The 23,174-nt window shown below is 42.6% G+C and overlaps 1 protein-coding gene across 2 annotated transcripts in view; it reads left to right on the forward strand.

Annotated features, from left to right (window-relative positions):
- Window positions 1–430: 430 nt before the first annotated feature.
- The window catches only part of LOC115477376 (chloride channel protein C-like), a 284,847-nt gene continuing 262,103 nt past the window's right edge, over window positions 431–23,174 (forward strand). For both annotated transcript variants that reach the window (XM_030214217.1, XM_030214225.1), the window contains exons 1-2: window positions 431–755; window positions 20,592–20,721. In XM_030214217.1, coding sequence (XP_030070077.1) covers window positions 511–755; window positions 20,592–20,721 — 375 coding nt within the window. In that variant the 5' untranslated portion in view covers window positions 431–510. The remainder of the gene's footprint in view (window positions 756–20,591; window positions 20,722–23,174) is intronic.

The following is a 23,174-nucleotide window of genomic DNA, read 5'->3' on the forward strand; positions in this document are numbered from 1 at the left end:
ACATTACCAGAGCCTGAAAGCATAACTCAGTTTCAAGAAAGTGAGTGAAATAAAAACAAATCTTCTATTTATACCAAATCCATGACCCTTTTGCCTAGCAAGCCTGTTTTTTCCTTGGAAATAGGAAAGTTTCTAGAACTTCCTTCTGCCCTCCTGACATATGTATTCCACCCATAATATTTTGTCTTGTAAATCTTTCCTATCATTTCACTGACAGACGGGACAGGAATTTATGTGTTACAAATTTAAGTAGAACAAAAACAACGGTCCTCTAAAAACAGGTTAGTCAAGGATCAGAAATCTAGTTTCAACAGGTTATTGATGACATTAAGAAGTCTGATGTGTATGTGGCCACAACAAACCAAAACAAAATTAGTCAGTTTGCATAGGCGTGCCAAACCTCCTGGGATTTCCCTGTCCTCATCGAATAGTGAAAAGGATGATATTTGTCTCTCCACACTAAAGAGTTATTAGGTACCACAGCCTCTACATGCCTTGGCGAACTGAAAAATGTTCTCTCTCCTATTCCAGAAAAAGACTACTGATAGCAGTGAAGACCAACTGCTGTTGGATGAAGATGGGCCAGATTTGATTAATTCTCTGAACTCAAGAAAGTGGTACAGAAGGCGTAATACCCGAAAGGGTTATGGCTGTATGGAACATGAGAAAGAGTGTCTGGCAATCCATGAGAGTTTGGATTACTGGCCGTCGCACAATGAACCCTACAAAAAATGGTTGCAGGAAAAGCCATACAGGTAATATTACATGATGGTATATATTTTTTCTATCCTAGTTGCAAGCATGAGACTAAAAAGAATCCTTATGACTGGGGAGGAAATGCTGAGGTTAAGTATTTGTTAGGTGGTGAATATTTGAGGCTGCTTAAATTCTCCCTTCTGGTAAGGTTGACTAGCATAGGTTCTTACAGTGTGTTTATTTTATGGAGTAAAAAGTGCTGGCACTCAAATGCCAGGCCACCCTTCAGGGGTGGGGTGATCACTGAGGGACCCACCCCAAAATGGCCAGGCCTCCTGCAACCAGGGGCAGAATCTATGACAAGGCAGAATTGGTGTGTAGGGCCTGAGCTCTTTCATTAAAACTTGGGGACCATGACCATGGGTTAATTTTAGCAGACAATGAAAAAGGTGCCGATACTCAGTACCCCCAAGTACCCCCTCAAAAAAGTCCTTGGTTCTTGAAAGCTTAGTTCTTTTTAAAGACTAATTGCAAAGCAACAAGGGAAAGTATTTAACTCATCACATTGGGAATCTGCTGATTTGATAAAGAAGAGAATAATTCATTTTCTTTGAACATAAATACTGTAAGACAGTGGAAGCAAAATGACCAAAAGAGAATCTAACATAAAGAATACTGGACTAACCCAAATCAGCCCTTGCCCTAGGTTTTAATTTCAGATGTTTTATGCAATCCATATGTGACCATGTTTACCACTGCTAGAAGTCAAATTGATCCATATAGCCTTTTGTTGTGAATAACTACTGAATGGTGAATGTCAAAATATTTTAAAAGGGTTGCAAAATGTTTAAGCTTGTAGAGCTCTTTCTGTTTTTCTTTGGAAATGTTGCATAAAATCATTGTTTCACTTGTTACCATAATTATCTTTCATTATCACTATGTGCAAGTTCATTAAAGCTAATTGTAAGCAAGGAGAGAAACAGTTATAGCCAGCAGTGTGCTGGTAAATGTTTAACAACTGGCTCTCTCTAAAAAAAAACAAAAAACAAAACCTGTTTATATGAATGTACCGTATGTAACTTTATTATACATTTTATTGGTATAAAGGATACGTGTAGCAACAAATTTACAAATAATATTAAAACATACAATATTCTTTACTGTAAATTCCATATGGCAAATTGATTTTCGCAGAATGCTTTAGTTGATGTTTGCCACACTCTTGTATCTCTGTAGCCAATCTACAAAGCAGCGCTACTGATTAGCATGCGCTGAATGCAAAGAAGCCCATGGGAATTGAATGGCTTTTTCACATTCAGCATTTCGCTAATCAGTAACACCACTTTGTAAAAGGAGCCCAGTTTACTATTCATCCAAGATTTAACAAACGGAGTTGCATCCCAATCTGCTAACTCTTTTCCCCAATAAATGTATTGATATTAAACGTGATATATGATTTATTGTCAGACTATTTTTCACCCTTGTACAAATTACATTCATCAAATGTCTTTTAGCTTCAGCACTACTAATACAGGGTCTCTTTCACAATGCTGCGCTACTGATTCTCGGTGTGACAAATGAGAGGAAGCCCATTCAATTCCTATGGGCTTCCTCTCATTTGCCGCGTGGGAGTTGCTAGCACGGCTTTGTAAAAGAAGCCCACAGTGATATAAAAATGTGGAGTAACAACAGTGATGCATAACCAAATAATAAACTTGTTACAAAAAGCCCATACGAGTCTAAATAGTGCACATGCAATATGCATAATTATGTGATTTAGGAATGCTGAACTATGTCCAGCAACGAGGCATAACAGGATAAGCAGCTCTGATGTGACGGTGTCCAGCAATATTGTTTTGCTGAGTAGTGAACTCTAATGTGACTAGCATCAGATGGTGATTAGGTGAGCAGGTTGCCAAAAAAAGATAATGATAGGTTAACACTGACCTGGTTAACTAAGCTATCCAAAATGAGACTCACAAAGTGTAAAAAATCTAAATGCACGATAAATAAAAAACACATCATTAATAGAACCCCTGGAGGGGCATAATCAAACGGGGCACCCAAGTTTTCCTGAGGGCGTCCTCGCAGGACGTCCCCGTGAAGGGGTGGGGAAATCCGTATTATCAAAACAAGATGGGCGGCCATCTTTCGTTTCAATAATACAGTCGGGGATGCCCAAATCTCAATATTTAGGTTGACCTTAGAGATGGTTGTCCCTAGATTTGGTCGTTTCTGATTTTCGGCGATAATGGAAACCAAGGACGCCCATCTCAGAAATGACCAAATCCAAGCCAGTTGGTCATGGGAGGAGCCAGCATTTGTAGTGCACTGGTCCCCCTGACATGCCAGGACACCAACCGGGCACCCTAGGGGGCACTGCAGTGGACTTCAGAAAAAGCTCCCAGGTGCATAGCTCCCTTACCTTGTGTGCTGAGCCCCCCAAAACCCACTACGCACAACTGTACACCACTACCATAGCCCTTAGGGATGAAGGGGGGCACCTAGATGTGGGTACAGTGGGTTTGTGGTGGGTTTTGGAGGGCTCACATTTACCACCACAAGTTTAACAGGTAGGGGGGGGTGGGCCTGGGTCCGCCTGCCTGAAGTGCACTGCAGTACCCACTAAAACTGCTCCAGGGACCTGCATACTGCTGTCATGGAGCTGAGTATGATGTTTGAGGCTGGCATAGAGGCTGGAAAAAATATTAAAATTTTTTCAGGGTGGGAGGGGGTTAGTGACCACTGGGGGAGTAGGGGGAGGTCATCCCCAATTCCCTCCGGTGGTCATTTAAGGCACATTTTTGTGGCTTTATCATGAAAAAAAGGACCAAGTAAAGTTGGCCCAGTGTTTGTCAGGGACGCCCTTCTTTTTTCTATTATCGGCCGAGGATGCCCATGTGTTAAGCACGCCCCAGTCCCGCCTTCGCTATGCTTCCGACACGCCCCCGTGAACTTTGGTCATCCCCGCGATGGAAAACAGTTGAGGACGCCCAAAATCGGCTTTTGATTATGCCGATTTGGGCGACCCTGGGAGAAGGACGCCCATCTCCTGATTTGTGTCGAAAGATGGGCGCCCTTCTCTTTCGAAAATAAGCCTGCTACTGATCTAAGCATCTGCAAAATTCTATGACGTGCAAAGCTATATTGGTTTAAAAAATGGCACTGGCTGTGACTGCCACTTGACCCCACTGAAAATGTGATTGTTAAGCTCCTGTTGAAGAAAAAGATACACACACACATGAGAAACTCTTGCCAAGTGAAGGGCAGCACCTGCTGTGATCTGAAGGGTGGAGAAATTGGAAGTTCCTTACTTGGCTAAGGGAAGGGGATTGGGGTGATGCCCAGGCATGCAGATAGTGGGGCTCCTCACTTTGAGCGCAGAAACTCTGCCCATGCTGTGGATCTTGAAATGCCCTCCTCGGCCTCCAGGTAATAGCTGAAGGAGGCATCATTGTGCAGTGAGGGTCGAATACCTCCCAACTGCTTGTGTAGGTAGCCACACAGCCTGGATGACTGCTCTTGGCTTCCCCCACCGCAGGCTCCGAGCTGGCCTCAGATGAAACTCTGGTACCCTGATGGCCGAGCTCTCATCACCCTCCTCCACCTCCGGCATAACATCCCTCTACAGCCAATTCTGTGTATGTCTAGTAGTGCTATACAAATGATTAGTAGTAGTAAGTCATATGTATCTTAACTTGGGAACAATTTATGACTCCAATATATTATGGATAATCTGATGGTCAAGAGGTGAAGGAGACGATAAACCTCAGTAAAGGGAAAGGGAAATGGGACTTGATATACCGCCTTTCTGAGGTTTTTGCAACTACATTCAAAGCGGTTTACCTATATTCAGGTACTTATTTTGTACCAGGAGCAATGGAGGGTTAAGTGACTTACCCAGAGTCACAAGCAGCTGCAATGGGAATCAAACTCAGTTCCCCAGGATCAAAGTCCACTGCGCTAACCACTAGGCTACTCCTCCACTCCACTCCACTAACCTATGCTCCTTAATAATCAATCTTTTTAATGTATTCTTTTCATCCTTTTGTGTTCAAGATGCCAAATTCCCTATATAAGGAACTGGCCTCTGTCCAGAATTTAGAACATACCTGGTTTGCCATTAAGCCTTGTATGTTCTCATATATTGATATATCAATAAACAGTTGCTGAATTGAGCACAGGCCAGTGTTTTTTATTTACAGTTCTACACCACTGATATATAGTAGTGGTCCCCAGACAGTTACCTGGTGAACTGAGGACAGCCTTTTTTATGTTCTAAGCTAATTGGATAGTTATCCAAGTACCACCACTGAATATCGCTGGCATATGGGTAACTCCCAGCCACCCTGGCACTAATCAGATGGTGGTGCAGTGGTCAGAGCAGATATTCAGCAGCACTATTCAGTTAAGTGCCACCGAATATCTGCCCTAAGTCCAATCAGCATGATTTAACCAAGCAGGAGCCTCTCCTGCTTTAAAAAATTGTTTTAAATATCAACCCCTATGTGTTTTCTGGAGGGGGGGGGGGGGGGGGGGAGACAATTAAATTCCCGGGGCTGGCATGGTAAGTGTGGCAAGGGACACTGACCTCTAGAGGGCGCCAAAAGCCACCACAAACCGCTTCTGCTGAATCTCTCCTCTCCTTGCAATCGGGCATCTGATTCTCCCTTTCCTTTTCTACCTCCAGCGATCCTTTTACCTTGAGTCGAGGCAGTGGCACAGATGCAAACATGCTGCCTCGAGCCTTCCCTCAGCCAGGTCCCGCCTCCTTTGATGTGATAACCCGTTTCCACAAGGGCAGGACATGGCTGAGGGAAGGCTCGAGGCAGCTTGTTTGCATCAGTCCTGCTGCTGCGACTCAGGATAAATGATTTTTAAACACAGAGCAGGTGAGAGAAGGGGTCTGGGCCTGTTACGCCTAGGTCCCTTTCTTGGTTGGTGACTCCTAATGTGGAACCTTGCATTAAGTAGCTATAATTTGGGTTCCTCTTTCCCATATGCATCACTTTGCACTTACTCACATTAAACATCATCTGCCATTTAGATGCCCAGTCTCCCAGTCTCGTAAGGTCCTTGTAATTTTTCACAAACCTCTTGGGATTTTACAACTTTGAGTAACTTTGTGTCATCAGCAAATGTAATTACCTCACTAGTTACTCCCATCTCTAGATCATTTATAAATATGTTAAAAAGCAGCGGTCCCAGCAGCGATCCCAGCAGAGACCCCTGGGGAACCCCACTATCTACCCTTCTCCATTGAGAATACTGACCATTTAACCTTACTCTCTGTTTTCTATCTTAAAACCAGTTTTTAACCCACAATAGGACACTACCTCCTATCCCATGACTCTCCAATTTCCTCTGGGGTCTTTCATGAGGAACTTTGTCAAATGCCTTTTGAAAATCAAGATTAACTTCCAACTTTTTTGAGGTTTTTAAAGGAAATCAGCCACCCCCAGCCACCCAACACCCCGGCCCTCAATGAAGAGAAAAAAAGTGGGGGGGGGGGGGGGGGGAACCCCCACCTTAACAGGAGCAATGTGTCAGAAAGGGTTCCCAAATAGCCTCCCATTTGACCATAGTACGACAGCGGATTGCCCAAAGTTTCTCCATTTCACAGATTTACCATTTAACCAAGGGGGGAACCATAGCAGATTTCCAATGTGTTGCCAAAGTTACTCTAGCAGCAGCCATAGTGTATCTAGTTATTAATGCCTGAGATTTGGTAAGGCCAGGGTTTAAAAAAAATATTCAGGAGACCACTTAATAGGTCTAAACAAACAACTCTGCAATCTATATTGTATAGCCTTCCAAAAGGCCCGCACTTTAAAACAAGACCACCAAATGTGGCCCATGGTTCCCCGTTGGCCACATCCGCACCAACACAGAGGAGGTACACTAGGAAACATGTGGTGAAGGCGTATAGGTGTCAAATACCATCTGTAGAGCACTTTAACTACATTCTCCTTAAAGGAGGTTGAAATCGACACCTTCATTAACCCATTCTCCAGGAAAGACCAGTCATCGTCACCCATAGTCACCCTCAGTTCATGATGCCAGCGCACACAATGAGCCAAGGAGGGATGCAATTGCTTGCGTTGAAAAGAATAAAGACATTTGATAAGACCCTTAGTGCCTTTAGAATCTTCACAAAGATCCTCAATAAAAGAGTTTGTTCTGTCCTCCGACAGCCTCGCGCTAGTTTATAACTTGATCCTAAAATGTGTGTAATGCTTTTACTGTTATTCTCAGTTCTAAGGACTATCATTGCTGCAGTTTCTCACTGCAAAGATACATGAGTAATGCACTGTGGGTAATTTAGTTCACAGGCAGTGCAACCACACTTGTTTGGCTGTGTAAGAACTGTTACCACTGGTTGTGAGGCTGCCCAGACCTCCTCTCTGTCTCTGCCAAGCTTGGCTCTTTCATCTTCCTGCTACCATTTCCTGGTCATTCTCACTATCTCTGTCCTGGGAGGTCAGCCAGGTATGACCTTTCCCTCCAATCGAGAGCCGTCCTCTAGGACCATCCCTTGCTACCCGATGGCAGGCTCTATCCCTATTGGTCTCTATCTGCTCCTCCCTGAACCCACGTGAAGCCTCAACACCTCTTTGTCCCTTCAGCCATGAGGCATTCCCACCACCTAGCCAGAGACATGGAGCATGTACCATCTTATTCCAGACAGCTCTGTCCTGCTGAAACTCCCTGTAACGAACCTGGTTTTTTTTACCTTGAAAATATCTCCTCCCTAATGAGATATTGTACATTCCAGTCACCCAGATTTGAACCATTTCTACCTGTTCAACTATCCTTCCCCCCCTGCAATATAGCTACCTCTCTTCAGATCTCCACCCCCATCAGCTCTCAGATTAAGGAGTCTCTGTGTCCTGGAGCAGCACCTCTGAACATGATTTATTCAATAAAAGAGACTTCATAAAAATAATAGAGGTTTCAGGTGATTGATGTGCCAAGGTTATACTCCAAGATATTGGGGCCTCAAGTTATCAAGCCTGAAGAATCTTGACAGAGTCTTCCCGCAAACTTTTTGCCTTAATAGCAGCAGAAGTGAGGAAATGTTTCAACTGAGAATAAGCAAAGACCTCATGGGGAAGAATAGGATATTCCTTAACCAGAGAGTCAAAGGGAATAAAGAGGTCCTCATCAAAAAATTGACCCCAAGTCGACAAGCCAAAAGACGTCCATCTCAAGAATGGCTCAGAAGAAAGACCAGGAGGAAAAAGTGGATTATTAGCAATAGGGGATAATTTGGATAGAATTAAATCAGGTTTGGCAAGCAAAGCGTCCCAATAGAAAAAAAGTTGTGGAAATTGAAGGACATACATCACTCCTTAAGGTCCTATATCTGCGGGGAAGCCACATCAGGGCACAAAGAGGACAGGGGCCCACAGCTGCTTGATCTAAGTGTACCCAAAGCTTATGAGAATTCGCGTGGAACCATTCAAAAGCAGCACGAGCCTGAGCCACCTTGTAGTACCAAAAAACATTGGGGACTCCCAAACCCCCTTTCTTCCGGTCGCGATAAAGTAGGGAGCGAGGCAGACGAGGGCGCTTATTACACCAAATGAAATGAAACAATCTGTCTTGTAAACCAGATAGAAAACCCCTAGGGACCTGAAGGGGAAGAACCTGAAAGAGGTACATCAAACGAGGCAAAATATTCATTTTTAGTGTCGCGATCCTGCCAAACCAAGTCAGATCAGAAGTATCCCACCTCTCGAAATCTTTATATATGGCTTTCAAAAGAGGGGGATAGTTAGCAGAAAATAAGTCTGAGAAAAGAGGAGTAAGGGTAACCCCCAGATACTTAATGCCCCCGGACACCCATCTGAAAGTGAAAGAACGCTGGATTGACTCCAAGACCTGCGAAGGAATCACTAACGGAACAGCCTCTGACTTATTGACATTTAATTTAAAGCCTGAGATTAAAGAATAGGCCGCTAACCGCTTCATGAGGTTAGGCAAAGAAATTAATGGTTTAGTCAGGGAAAGAAGGATGTCATTGGCAAACATTGCCAATTTATATTCCCTATTCTCCACATTTATTCCATATATATTAGGGTCTGCACGGAGAGAAATCGCCAGAGGTTCCATAACTAGAGTGAACAACATTGGGGATAATGGACATCCCTGTCTGGTACCTCTAGATAAGAGAAACATCGAAGAGTTGCCTCCATTAATGTGAACACATGCACGAGGGGAAGCATAAAGCGCCTGGATCCATCTTCTAAAGCCCGGACCAAATCCAAAACATTCCAGCACCTGATGCATAAATGGCCAGTGAACTCAGTCAAAAGCCTTTTCAGCATCTAAACCCAGGAGATAAACCTGAAGATCCTGCTTTCTAGTTACATGAATCAGATTAATCATATGACGTACATTGTCCATGGCCTGTCTTTGCGGAATAAAACCGGTCTGATCTGGATGAATTAAATCAGGGAGAACCTTAGCGAGGCGGTTGGCTAAAACGTTAGCCCAAATTTTTATATCAGAGTTCAAGACCAAAATAGGGCGGTAAGAAGCACATTCAGATTTATCTTTGCCCGGCTTGGGAATAACTGCAATCCAGGCATCCATCATGGATGGTGGAAACTCAGCCCACGCAATCACCTCATTAAGAAGTTCTGTCAACAAGGGCGCCAATTCCGAAAGGCCATATAAAAATCATTAGGTAAACCATCAAGACCAGGCGATTTTGCAACTAGAAGCTCTTTAATGACTTTAGAATCCTCATCAACTAGAATAGGTCGGTCCAGAACATCTCTCTGCTCTGCAGTAAGGGTAGGGAAGGAGCAAGACAAAAGAAAACTTTTCATGGCATCCGGACTGATGGAAGCATCCGAGGCATACAAAGTTTGATAAAACGAATGAAATCAGTGAATCTGCAAGGAAGACATCAAAAAGTTACCTCCATCACCTCGTAATTTAAGAATCGTGCAATCCACTCGGTGTTGACGCAGTTTCACCATCAAAGAGCGACCCGGTTTGTTACTATATGCATAGTGATTGTAACGCTGTTGACCTAGGAACAACTGTAGCTGATCAGAGTAAATTTGATCCAGTTTCAAGTGGAGAGCTTGAATTTCTCGCAAGGTAGAGACCGAATGGGTGGACTTGTGAGATTCAGCCAACAGAGACAATTGTGATAGGCACTTAGCAACCTCAACCCGCTGTAACCTAGCCTGAACACTGGCTTTTAGCAAAAAGAATCCCCTGGAGACAGCTTTAAGAGCATCCCCAACAACACCTAGAGAAGGCCCTGAATGTAAATTAATTTCAAGATATTCTTGTAGAAGAGTTCTATAACTCGCCAAAATCCCTTCTTCCTTTAGTAAACTAGTATTCAACGTCCACCTCCTGTCCTTGTCCTCGTCCCTGAGAGAAGGGAGTTGGACCCAGACAGGAGCATGATCAGAAAGTGTAAGGGCACCTATATCTGAGTCCCACCCCGCGTGAGTCAGAGATGTATCAACTAACAAGTAGTCAATACGAGAATAAGTATCGTGAGAATGAGAGTAGAAGAAGTAATCACGGACTGTAGGGTGAGACACCCGCCACACATCAGAAATCCCCATATCCCTGTCAAACCTAGACAAAGCTGAAGATATCTGGGTATCCGCAGTGGAAGGTGGACCTGATCTGTCCAAAGCGGGATGAAATGTAGCATTAAAGTCCCCCCCCCCCCCACTATTAATTTACCAGAGAGAGAAGAAGTAAAAGTACCTACAAGTTTTTTTTATAAAACATCCCTTGGGCGTCATTAGGTGCGCAGACAGAAGCTAAAGTAAAAATCATATTGTTAATTTATAAGTTCAAAAGTAGGAACCTACCCTCTTTGTCATGCTTAAGGTTAACTACTTGTATCTGAAGCGATGAGTGAAATAAGATAGCCACTCCCCGTTTCTTAGAAGCATCGGCTGCTGAGGCACAGAAAACATTAGGGTAATGAGGGTGCGATAGTAATCTCTCATGGTCTCTCCTGAGATGGGTTTCCTGCAAAAACACCACATGAGGCCTAAAGTGCAACAATTCCTTAAATAATTTTTGGCACTCTTGTGGAGAATTCAGCCCCTTAACATTATAAGACAAAAACTTTAGGTCTTTACTCATATTAGATGTAAGATAAACCGTCCCTGAAAAGGCACACTGATAAGTGAGAACCCCAGACAACAAGAACAAAACCAACCACCCCCCACAAACAAATAAACCCTCCCTAACCCCACCCGCCTCCCTTCTAACCCTACCCCCCCTCCTCACCTCTCCCTCCCTTGCACCATCATACACCAAACAGAGAACCCCAAAAGGTACATACCCCTATCCCCAACCCGCTATTACACACATAGTATTACATCCATCCACCTGCTAAACAAAACAATTGGTATCAGAACCCCTCATTAAATCGGCAAGCCCCCAGGCCTAAAACCCAGGAAATGGCAAAATAATTACAGAACATTGTGCATTAGAGCCACCCATGAGCAAGTCAAGCTGGAACAAGTGATTTCTTAGACTTTGGAGCAGCCCTTTTCCATTTCTGGAACTTGGCCTTCGTTGAGGGAGCCAAATCAGTCGATGTAGCATTGCTGGGAGACAAACCAGCAGCATGAAGAATCTTCCAAGCTTCAGGGAGATGGCAAACCCTGCATGGCTTCCCCTCAATCGTGAAGCACAGGGCAAAAGGTGAAAGCCCAGCGATAAGTGATCTTCTCTTTTAACAATATGTCCAGAACTGGCTTCATAGCACGCCTCTGGGCCAGTGTAAACAGGGAAAGATCCTGGTAGACAGTGACTTTAGCCTCATTATATTCCAGAGATGAAAGCTGGCGAGAACGCAACAGTAACCGCTCCTTAAAAGCAAAAGATGCAAATCTCACTATAGTGTCTCTAGGTCTATTTTCCAGAGGTTTCCCCAGAGCTCTGTGCACTCTGTCAATTTCCATTCCTCCTGCTTCCAACTCCTCGCCCAAGGTTTTCACACATAGCAAGCGTACTATGGCAGGGACATCTTCCGCGCCGCTATTTTCAGGCACCCCATGGAACTGAAGGTTGTGCCTGTGTCCATGATTTTCTAGGTCATCGACCTTGTATTGAAGCTCCTCGTTCTGAGTGACCAGCTGGGAAATGCGGGAATCAATCGCAGAGACACGTTCAACCTGCTCATCTGCCTGCTCCTCCAGGTCCTCCACTAGACCTCCAAGCTCTCTTAAATCCAAACATATAGCGTCCATAGGCTCGAGAATTTCCTCTTTCGAAGCCTTTATCTCAGTGCGAATCTCAGCCAGACATTTCGTTAGTTCCTTCGGAAGATTCCTTATTGAAGCAGTGAGCTGCAGCTCAAGAAGAGAAGACACGGAGTCAGAGTTGGAGGAGAGACTGGGGGCAGGAGACGCATGGTGTGTAGGGCCCTTTCCCGCTTGCCTCACGGAATGGCGCTCAGCCTCCTTACGCTGCGACGATGGAATTTTACTCATCTCCAGGTATGACTTCCAGTCACCAACTCAGGGTAATGCAAAGCCAAAATGAACAGTGGATGAGGATGGATTTTGCTAGTTAAGGCAGAAAAATGTGAGAGCTAGATTTTCAGGCATCCATCAGGCGTGATGTCACTTCCTCCCCCCTTCACCTCACTTTTTAACCATGCCGGCTGTCGTTTGGTCTTCCTCCCTCCTTTTTTAATACACAGAATATATTTGGCCTGGGCTTCTAGGATGGCATTTTTGAACAGCATCCACACCTGATGTAAATTTTTGACGCTCGCAGCTGCTCCTCTAAGTTTTTTTTACCATTCTTCTCATTTTATCATAGTGTCCTTTTTGAAAGTTAAATTCTGTATTGGATTTCCTGTGTATACTTACTCCAAAGCTAATATCAAATCTGATCATTTTATGATCACTGTTATCAAGCGGCCCCATCATCATTGCCTCCTGCACCAGATCATGCGCTCCACTAAGGACTAGGTCTAGAATTTTTCTCTCTCTTGTTGGCTCCTATACCAGCTGCTCCATAAAGCAGTCCTTGATTTCGTCAAAGAATTTTACCTCCCTAGCATGCCCTGATGTTACATTTACCCAGTCAATATCGCGGTAATTGAAATCATCCATTATTATTGTGTTGCCAGTTTGTTTGCCTCCCTAATTTCCGACAACATTTCTACATCTGTCTGTTCATCCTGGCCGGGTGGATGGTAGTACACTCCTATCACTATCCTTTCCCCCTTTACATATGGAATTTCAATCCATAGGGATTCCAAGATGTGTTTTGTTTCCTGCAGAATTTTCAATCTATTTGATTCAAGGCCCTCCTTGCTACCCCTCCACCAATTTGATCCACCCTATCACTACGATATAATTTGTACCCTGGTATGATAGTGTCCCACTGGTTATCCTCCTTTCACCAGGTCTCAGAGATGCCTATTATATCTAATTTTTCATTTAGTGCAATATATTCTAACTCTCCCATCTTATTTCTTAGGCTTCTGGCATTCACATATAGTAGTAGTAGTATAGACATTTCAAACTATGTTTGATGTTCCTATTTACATCATGCTTAGTACTTGACAGTATGAATTTGCAATCTTTTGTCTGATTTTTATTTTATTTAAAGACACCTGATCTACTATGATCTCGTTTGCAACTTCACTATCGGGAGAAGAAAGGATGTATCAAGTGTAAATAGGGCTGCATTTCGATTAAAATTTTAATCACCATTAATCGCCCAATTAAAGCTATGTTATTTATTTTTTTCCCCACTGCAGCTCCTTGTGGCTCTGGGCAAGTCACTCTTGAAGGCACTGGCTCATGAATCTGTAATGTAATACAGTGGGCTCTCCTGAGCATAGCTAAAATCGCTCACTTGTGCTTCAAGTGAGCTCTTTATGGGTGTCTTTTGTTGGCTAAGCACTACAGGGGTCTTTTGCTAAAGCAGCAGGGCTCATAGGAATAAAATGGGCCCTGCTACAGATAACTTGAGCTGAGCTTTAATAAAAAGACCCCCTACATTTTTCTGCAAGAATTGTTTGCTGCTGAAGCAGGGTACATAACCCCTGAGGCAGACGTTTCATCACCAAAACATGGAGCCATGTTGGGTCTTTTCCATGAGAACCGCCGCTTATTAATAAAACCTGCTGTGATACATTTGCCTACTGGAGTCTGTTGGCCCAGCCCTACTCCTTGCTCTCACTGCTGTGACACCAGACAGTGAACAGAATGTTTCTGTAATTTTCCTTCTGATCTGTATCATTGCTGGGATTTTATTGGTTGATTGGGAATGTTCTTTATGAATGAATAATTGTACTCTATGGGGGCAATTCTATAGTTGGATACCACAATTTATGTGTGAAAAACATGTCATTGTAGGTATTTGGTTGATTGCTCACTTGTCTGTTCACGTAGTATTGATGTAAATATAGGGAACAGGTTGCCTTCCATCAGAATAAGTCTCGTTATTCAAATGCTGGTGGGAAATCGGCTCCTTTTAACTACAGGAATAATTATTTTATCAAATCAAGAGTTAGGGATCCCCTCCCTTGTGGTGAATTACACGGTTCCTGCTCTCTATGTTAATGCTAGGTCTGTGAATAATAAGCTTTTTTTATTACAAGACCTTTTGACTTAGGGTTTAGGTTTTTTTGTTTATTTCTAAAACCTGGCTAACTGAGCAGGACAATCCTGCAATTTCCCACTTGTGCTTGCTGGGGTATGGCTTTCTCCATTCTCCCAGGCGGGACAAGAAAGGTGGTGGCTTGACTGTGCTGTACAAGAGTTTTTCTTTTTAACTTGTCATTGGCCAATTCAGGAGTTCCTCCTAAACTGGAATGTATGTTATGTAAGTTTCAATATGATTTTACTATTGGGTCTAATGCAGTAGGTCTGCTTTTAATATACCACCCTTTGGGATTATTGTTCAAGGCAGAATCTGTGTTGATAGATATCATAGCTCAGGCATTTTGTCAGTTCACAAGACTGATAATTATAGGTGATCTGAACCTGTATTTGGAAGATAATACTGACTCAAATGTTGTAAATTTTAAAGCTTTTTAACAGTCTTGTGATTTGACTTTGTTGGAACATGGCGCTATGCATGAGAAGGGCCATACTTTAGAGCGTCTTGCAATCTATACTTCTAACTTGGCACATTTGTTTTGTCAGCAATTCCTTGGCCTGACCATTTTCAATTAGAATTTGCTCTGAATGTTTGCTTAGATAAACCAATTGTAAGGCGACTGCCTAAATTGGTCTCCACTAAGTGCAAGATCAATGATGCTCTTTACTGGTCAGAGATGATTGATGTATTGCCATCACTAGATTTAAATACTAATTCAGTTAAATCTTGTTGGGATTCGGCTTCCTTAGCAATTTTAGATCAAATTTCACCTTTGGTTACTAAGAAGGTTAGTTCCTATAGGAAATCACATGGTTTTCTGCTGATCTTAAGGTTTTGAAACAAGATTGCCAAAGCCTGGAGAGACGCTGGCATAATACTAACGATATAAATGAGAGGATATCCTGGAGATTAGCTTTTAAGTATTAGAAGAGAAGTAACATAGTAACATAGTAAATGACGGCAGATAAAGACCTGAATGGTCCATCAAGTCTGCCCAACAAGATAAACTCATTTTACATGGTATGTAATACTTTATATGTATATCTGAGTTTGATTTGTCTCTGCCTTTTTCAGGGTACAGACCGTAGAAGTCCGCCCTACTCCGGTTTTATTCTCCGAATACCTGCCTTTTGTTTCTATACTAGCATGGACTCAGTCTGCCCTAAGCTTCAGCCTAGGTCTTCCCTAGGCCTCGGCCTAGGTCCAAGGGCTCATGACCAAACACAACAGAACATTAGAGCCATGAGCTCAACCAAGCCCTCTGCTATGCAGTTACTTCAGCAACTACATGCTCAGTTTCAACAGTTTATGGGAGCCGCTGATGCATTGAATCAACGGGTAGACACTCTTTCGGCTACTGCAACTACTAGTGGAACTATTGGGAATCCTTAGTCTCCCAGGCCACAAAACCCCACAATGGGTGGGACAGGCATTCGTGTAGCCCAGCCCTCTCATTATGATGGTGGTACTAAGACTCATCATGGTTTTCTTAAGGCCAAATTGTGTTTGAGTTGCAAGTCCGAGATTTTCCCATGGATTGAGCAAAGGTAGCGTACATTATCTCCTTGCTCTCGGGATCCGCTGTTGCTTGGGCCTCACCTTTATGGGTGGAGAAGGACCCCCATATTGAATAGTTTGACGGAGTTCTTGGAACAATTTCATCTTATTTTTGAAGAATCTGGGAAGGCTTCGTCTGCGGCTACCCAATTATTGAATCTGTTCGAGAGTCGGCTTTTCCTGGGCGAATACGCCATTCACTTCTAAACCCTGGCAGCTGAACTGGGATGGGACAATCACAGTCTTACTGCCATATTCTGGCATGGAGTTTCCCCCACTATTAAGGACGAACTGGCTGGTCGGGAGATACCCTCCAACCTGGATGACCTCATTTGTCTCTGTACCCAGGTGGACATTGATTTCAGTGAACGTGCCAGTGAGCATCTGGCCAGTCAGCAGTTTGGGTGAACTGATCTGAAGTTTTGACATAAGAGCCCTCCTTCCCAGCCTCATATCTCATGTGATGGATCAGAGCCTATGCAGGTCGAACATATAGTTACTTCGGCCCAGGAGAAGCAACAAAGACGTTCCCAGGGTCTCTGCCTTTATTGTGGAATAAAGGAACATTTTGTTTGTGATTGCCCAAAGGTATTGAAATTGAGAAATCCTGCAGCCCTGATCCTAGCTGGGGAGACAGGATCTGGGCAAAAACTTTTTTCTCCACTGACACAAGTTTTGGTACCAGTTTTGTTGTCAGTGAAGGGTGACCCCTTTGTGGAAGCTCTAACTGACTCTGGTGCTGGTGGTAATTTCATCAGTGAAAACCTAATACGGCACCAACAAATTCCTACCCAGACGTTGATGCCTCCCATTTCAGTGTTGTCAGTGTTTGGTCTTGTCCAAGGAATCTTGTGCACCAGAACCGTGCCCATTACGGTACGAGTAGGGGTCATACATAAGGAGTTCATCTCCTTTTATGTACTTCCATCAGCTATTAATTCCATTATTCTAGGGTTAAAATGGCTTCATTTGCATAATCCCTGCATTGATTGGGAGCAGAGTCAATTGTTGGCATGGGGACCAGCTTGCCATGAAGTTTGCTTGGATAAAGTATCTCCATTGCAATTGTTACTTCCTTTGGCACAAACAGATGTAATGTTACCAGCCATGTATCATCCCTTTAAAGATGTCTTTTCTAAATGAAGAACTGAAACTTTACCTCCCCATCGCTCCTATGATTGTGTTATTGAATTGATGCCGGGAACAGAGCCCCCTCGGGGTCGAGTGTCCCCTTTGTCTCACCAGAAATGAAGCGATGTCTAATTATATACAGGATAACCTCGCCCGAGGGTTCATTCGTCCCTTGAAATCCCCAGCTGGTGCAGGATTTTTCTTTGTGGAGAAAAAAGATGGAAGTCTACACTCTTTATTGACTACAGAGTTCTCAATGCTATTACGGTGAAGGACAAATATCCATTGCCACTCATCTCTGAGATGTTTGATTGTTTTCAAGGACCCCAAATATTCTCCAAGTTGGATCTTCACGGGGCCTACAACCTCATTCGGATAAGAGAGGGTGATGAGTGGAAGACTGCTTTTAACACTCGTGACGGGCACTATGAGTATTTAGTGATGCCCTTTGGCTTGGCTAATGCCCCAGCTGTGTTTCAGTCCTTCATGAATGATATTTTTAGAGACCTCTTGTATAAATTTGTTATGGTCTACCTAGATGATATTCTTATATTTTCTAGATCTTCTGAAGAAAGCAATGATCATGTGAAGACTGTACTGCAGCGGTTGAGAGAGAACCAATTGTTTGTGAAACTAGAGAAATGTGAATTTCACCATTCTGAACTGCCTTTTTTAGGATATATTATTTCGAACCAAGGACTGTGGATGGATCCCAGTAAATTATCCACAATTTTGCGGTGGCAACAGCCCACAGGGTATAAAGCATTCTAACACTTCCTAGGATTTGCCAATTATTAGAAGCAATTTATTCAGAATAATTCTTTGCTGGCTGCTCCTCCTAGTCACTGCTCTGACTAGAAAGGATGCTGACGCTCGTCATTGGTGCTGCTACAATAGCCTGCTTGAGATTCTCAAATGCTTTGCAAGCCTCCTGAGACCAATCTTACAACATCTTAATCCAGCGAAAACATTCTTTGTAGAAGTAGATGCTTTATCAGTTGGTCAGACCTTTCCATCAACTCTTTCTAAACCCCGGACCCGAGGTAGAGGGAGCCCTTGAAGGTGTGTGTGTGTGTGTATGTGTGTGTGTGGGGTGATGTTATGATCCTACTGGGACCAGTATAGTAGTGACAGGGTCTCGGTCCTGATTGGCTATGTCAGGGATTGGGCTGACGTCTGAGGCAGATGGGACAAGAATGATAGTGACAGGGTCTCGGTCCTGATTGGCTATGTTAGGGATTGGGTTGATGTCTGAGGCAGATGACGTTAGATGCCAGACCCTATATAAACCTACCTCTGCTTGCATAGTATGCTGTAATGTTAATTTCCTCAGTTTTATTACATCAAATGCCCAACGTGGCCACGTGTCGCCCTTAGGGTGCATCAGGGGCAGAAACAATCAAATAGAATACTTAAAAATAATCAAATCAAGTAAAAAATATTTACAAAAATGTATTCTGTTACACCACTATCATGTATTCCATTACCATGTAACCCAATACCCTTCTGTAACACTAAATGTATATTCTCTTCTTATTTCCACTATCCATGATGTATTGTAAGCCACATTGAGCCTGCAAAAAGGTGGGAAAACGTGGGATACAAATGCAATAAATACATAAATAAATCATTAAAGAGACAAATCACATAACAATATTAAAACAGGCAAATCTTGGCATATAAATAATTCAACATGCATAAAAATCAATAAAACTCAAAAACTGACAAACTTCATATTATTAAAATACATAATCAATGCTAAAAAGATTGACGTCATGCTATTTTTGAGACAGTGAGAATAAGCACCAAAAGGGACTACATACCTATAGGGGATGCTGGACAAACGCTCCCCTACTATCTACAGTATAGCTTGTCCAAAAAACCTGAAACAAACATAATCTTCTTTTTTTGATAATATAGAATATTTGTTTCAGGTTTTTTGGACAAGCTATAGCTATTAGAGGAACGTTTGTCCAGTATCCCCTATAGGTATGTAGTCCCTTTTGGTGCTTATTCTCACTGTCTCAAAAATAGCATGACGTCAATCTTTTTAGCATTGATTATGTATTTTAATAATATGAAGCTGGTCACTATTTAAGTTTTATTGATTTTTTAAAAATTAAAACAGTGTTTTATTAATTGCGTGATTTGTCTCTTTTAATGACTTACCTTTTGTAAATATTTTTTAATTAATTTGATGATTTTAAAGTATTCTGTTTGTTTGTTAGTGTCTGCCTCTGGCCCAGCCTAAGGGCAAAACATGGCCACTTTGGGCGTTAGATTTAATAAAACTGCATAGCGCTTCACTGTGTTTGGTCTGCTTTTCTACTTATTTTCCTTTACTTTTGCACACCGTGTGAACTCTACCCAGGGGAAGTAGTGGTCTAGAAGAGTTACATTGACATTGTTGGAAACAGGATACTGGGCTTAATGGACCTTCAGTCTGTCCCAGTATGTCAACGCTTATGTTCTTATGATCATTCTGTGTTTATTTAAAGGGGAGGAAGGAATCTTAGCAACCCTTTTACTAAGATGCACTACTAAATGGGCTTAGCAAGTTTTAATGTGGGATTTTTCTTTGTGCTAAGCCCATTAATTTTTTTATTTTATTTTTTGTTACATTTGTACCCCGCGCTTTCCCACTCATGGCAGGCTCAATGCGACTTACATGGGGCAATGGAGGGTTAAGTGACTTGCCCAGAGTCACAAGGAGCTGCCTGTGCCTGAAGTTTTCTAATGGGTCCCTAAAATAAGACTTTTTTCATTTTGCAGGTCCTGTGCTAATTTTTCCATTATCATGTTGAACTTGCAAGAATGTGGTAGAATTTACCGCCTCCTATTTAGGAGGCACTAAATGTTTCCATGTTAATCCTGCATTATCCAATTAGCTCATGCTAATGCAACAGTGTTAGCTGGATGACATAACATGCCATTCCCAGCCATGACATGCCCCTCCTTAAAAATAAAGTACGATTAGGGTATACTGACAGGCAAATTACTGTAAAACGCTTTAATATATTTTGTCATAAACATTTTTTTTCCATAATAAGCATGCATTAGCACGTAATGCAGTATAGTAAACGAGCCCTTAATGATTCAGGACTCCATTACTAAGCGATGGTAAGTCCAACGTAGGCTTACCGTTCGCTATACAAGAAGTACTGCCAGGCTACGGCAGCAGCTCGGTGGTACGTCCTACCCCTAGCATGCCGTCATTTCTGGTGCTACAAAAATGTATTTTTGTAGCGCTGGAGTGTACCTGGCAATAATTAGGTAGTGCTGTGTGCTGCTTGGTTACCGCCGGGTTAATGCGGGAGTCCTTACCGCTACCTCAGTGGGTGGAGGTAAGGGCTTCCCCTGAAATGGTCGTGCAGCAAGTGTTTTACATGCTGCCCGTCCATTCCTGTACGAAAGTGAGAATTCCCTTTTACCAGCTATGGGAAAAGGGTGTCTCGGCGCGCATCTAAAACACTCGCCGATGGCAACGCTGGCCCCCTTTTGCCACAGCTTGGTAAAAGGGGCACCCAGTGCCTTAATAACTGAATCTAACATTAGCAAAAGGAATGATAATGTTTTCTTGTTTTCAGGTCTGACTGGGATCGATGGTTCTTGATGGGACTTATTGGGATGGTGGTAGGAACAATGGGATTCCTTATTCATCAGATTATCGAATACTTATTTCACCTCAAATGGGAACTGGCTGAAACATATATTAAGGTGAGTTTGATGTAGAAAATAAATAATAGTAGTTTATTTTCTGTAGGTTGAATATTAGAAATAATGCAAATTAGAGCTTGTGATGAAACAGTGGGTTTCTGAACCTGAAAACTATTATTTCATGAAGTGTATTTCTCCTACTTGGCCAGCAGATGGCGCTTGTTTTGAGTTTTAAAGCTGTTGCAGAAAAATACTTTCTCTCTTCCAGTTTCAGCTTATGGAAAGTCAATCTGCAGTACCATTGGGCAGCTACTTTCAAAACTGATGCCCTGGGCTCTGATTGGCCCTTGATGTCAAATCTAGCCTGAAGGTACTGGATTTTCCCCAGTCTCAGCCAGGGAGCAGAGAGAGAAAGATCTCTTTGCTGAGGCCCAGTGAGCAGTTATGTTATAACCTGTAAGCAGCTGTACTTCCTGAACTCCCCAGGTACTACCTAGGTAGTAAATACATGTTTAGATAGTTTTATAATTGATCCATATTCAGTTACCTGTTATTGCTTGCTGATTTCACCTTTTTCTGTTCACTTTTCAATTTCTATGCCAATAAACTACTACTACTACTTGACACTTCTAAAGCGCTACCTTATTTAGTCTATTGACTCAGCTGTCCTGGACTGACTAAGAATCCTGATTTGGGTTTTTGGGTGCTTTCTGGGAACTATGGAATCCCTGGAGTGTGGCTCCAGTGTCCTAGAAATCACCAGAGAATAACCTGAAAGTGGAAGACTAGCCCAGAGGCAAGTAGGACCCAGTCAGTGGGTGGAGGGTGCTAGATACAGCACGAGCCCAAGTGCAGGCAAGAATGGGCAGGGCTGGGCAGATCCTTCAGGTGGCCACAGGGTAACCCCCGGCAGATGTTAGGCTTTTCATGACAGACCTTATTCAACTTTAATAATTTATTGAATTTCTGAACCACGGCACAATGCAATGTACCTAAGAATGAAAACTACATCTGTTAATGATATATGATAATATCATAAATGACAGAGGGTGGATAATCTGTCACATATAAATGTTTTTTTTTAAAATTATGCATAGTCTAGTTGCTACTAAAACCATGGTGGATTCCAAACTGTCCAATCAGGACTGTGAGATTTTTGGTCTTTTTTTTTTTTCAAAATAAAGTGGCAGGATTGCAGGTTTGGCCAAGGATAAGGATTTTTTTTTCCATATTAAGCTTCAGCTTGGAAAAGAGACAGCTGAGGGGGGATATGATTGAGGTCTACAAAATCTTGAGTTGATTACAACGGGTAAAAGTGAATCAATTTTTCACTCTTTCAAAAAGTACAAAGACCAGGGGACACAATGAAATTACAAGGAAATACTATTAAAAATAAATACGAGGAAATATTTTTTCACTCAGAGAACAGTTAAGCTCTGGAACTCATTGCTGGAAGATGTGGTGATCAGCTTACTGCTGTTTGCTTCCTGCTTGTGTTAAAGAAAAAGAACATTCACTTCCCTATAACAGCTTTACAGCAAAGAAACACCACCTGCTGGTCAAATAGGAAAAATACACTTCAGGACATAATTAAACAGAAAAATATCTAACACATTTTACAGGCTTAAAACACACTGTTTCTTCACAGTTTCCACTATTTTGCCTGGCACTGAAGTCAGGCTTACCGGTCTGTAATTTCCCGGATCACCCCTGGAACCTTATTTAGAAATTGACGTCACATTCGCCACTTTCTAGTCTTCAGATAGTACGGACGATTTAACGACAGGTCACTAGCAGAAGATCAGCAATTTCATGCTTGATTTCTTTCAATACCCTGGGCTGTTCGCCATCCAATCCAGGTGATTTATCAATCTTTAACTTGTCAATTTGGCTTATTCATCTTCTAAGTTCACCAAAAATTCTTTCAGTTCCTCTGCATTGTCACCCCTGAAAACAATTTCCGGTATAGGTATATCTCTTACATCTTCTTCCATAAAGACTGAAGCAAAAAATTAATTCAATCACTCCGTTATGGCCTTGTCCTCTCTGAGGATTGTGAAAAATTACAGAAGGCCCTTAAGAGACTGGGAGACTGGGAGACTGGGCGGCTAAATGGCAGATGATGTTTAATGTGAGCAAGTACAAGGTGATGCATATGGGAAAAAAGAACCCGAATTATAGCTATGTCATGCAAGGTTCCACATTAGGAGTTATGGACCAAGAAAGGGATCTGGGTGTCGTCGTCGATAATACACTGAAACCTTCTGCTCAGTGTGCTGCTGCGGCTTGGAAAGCGAATAGAATGTTGCGTATCATTAGGAAAGGTATAGAAAACAGGTGTGAGGATGTTATAATGCCATTGTATTGCTCCATGGTGTGACCGCACCTTGAGTACTGTGTTCAATTCTGGTCGCCGCATCTCAAGAAAGATATAGTAGAATTGGAAAAGGTGCAGCGAAGGGTGACTAAAATGATAGCGGGGATGGGACGAGTTCCCTATGGAGAAAGACTAA

Source organism: Microcaecilia unicolor, chromosome 1 (assembly GCF_901765095.1).
Source record: "Microcaecilia unicolor chromosome 1, aMicUni1.1, whole genome shotgun sequence".
NCBI lineage: Eukaryota > Metazoa > Chordata > Amphibia > Gymnophiona > Siphonopidae > Microcaecilia > Microcaecilia unicolor.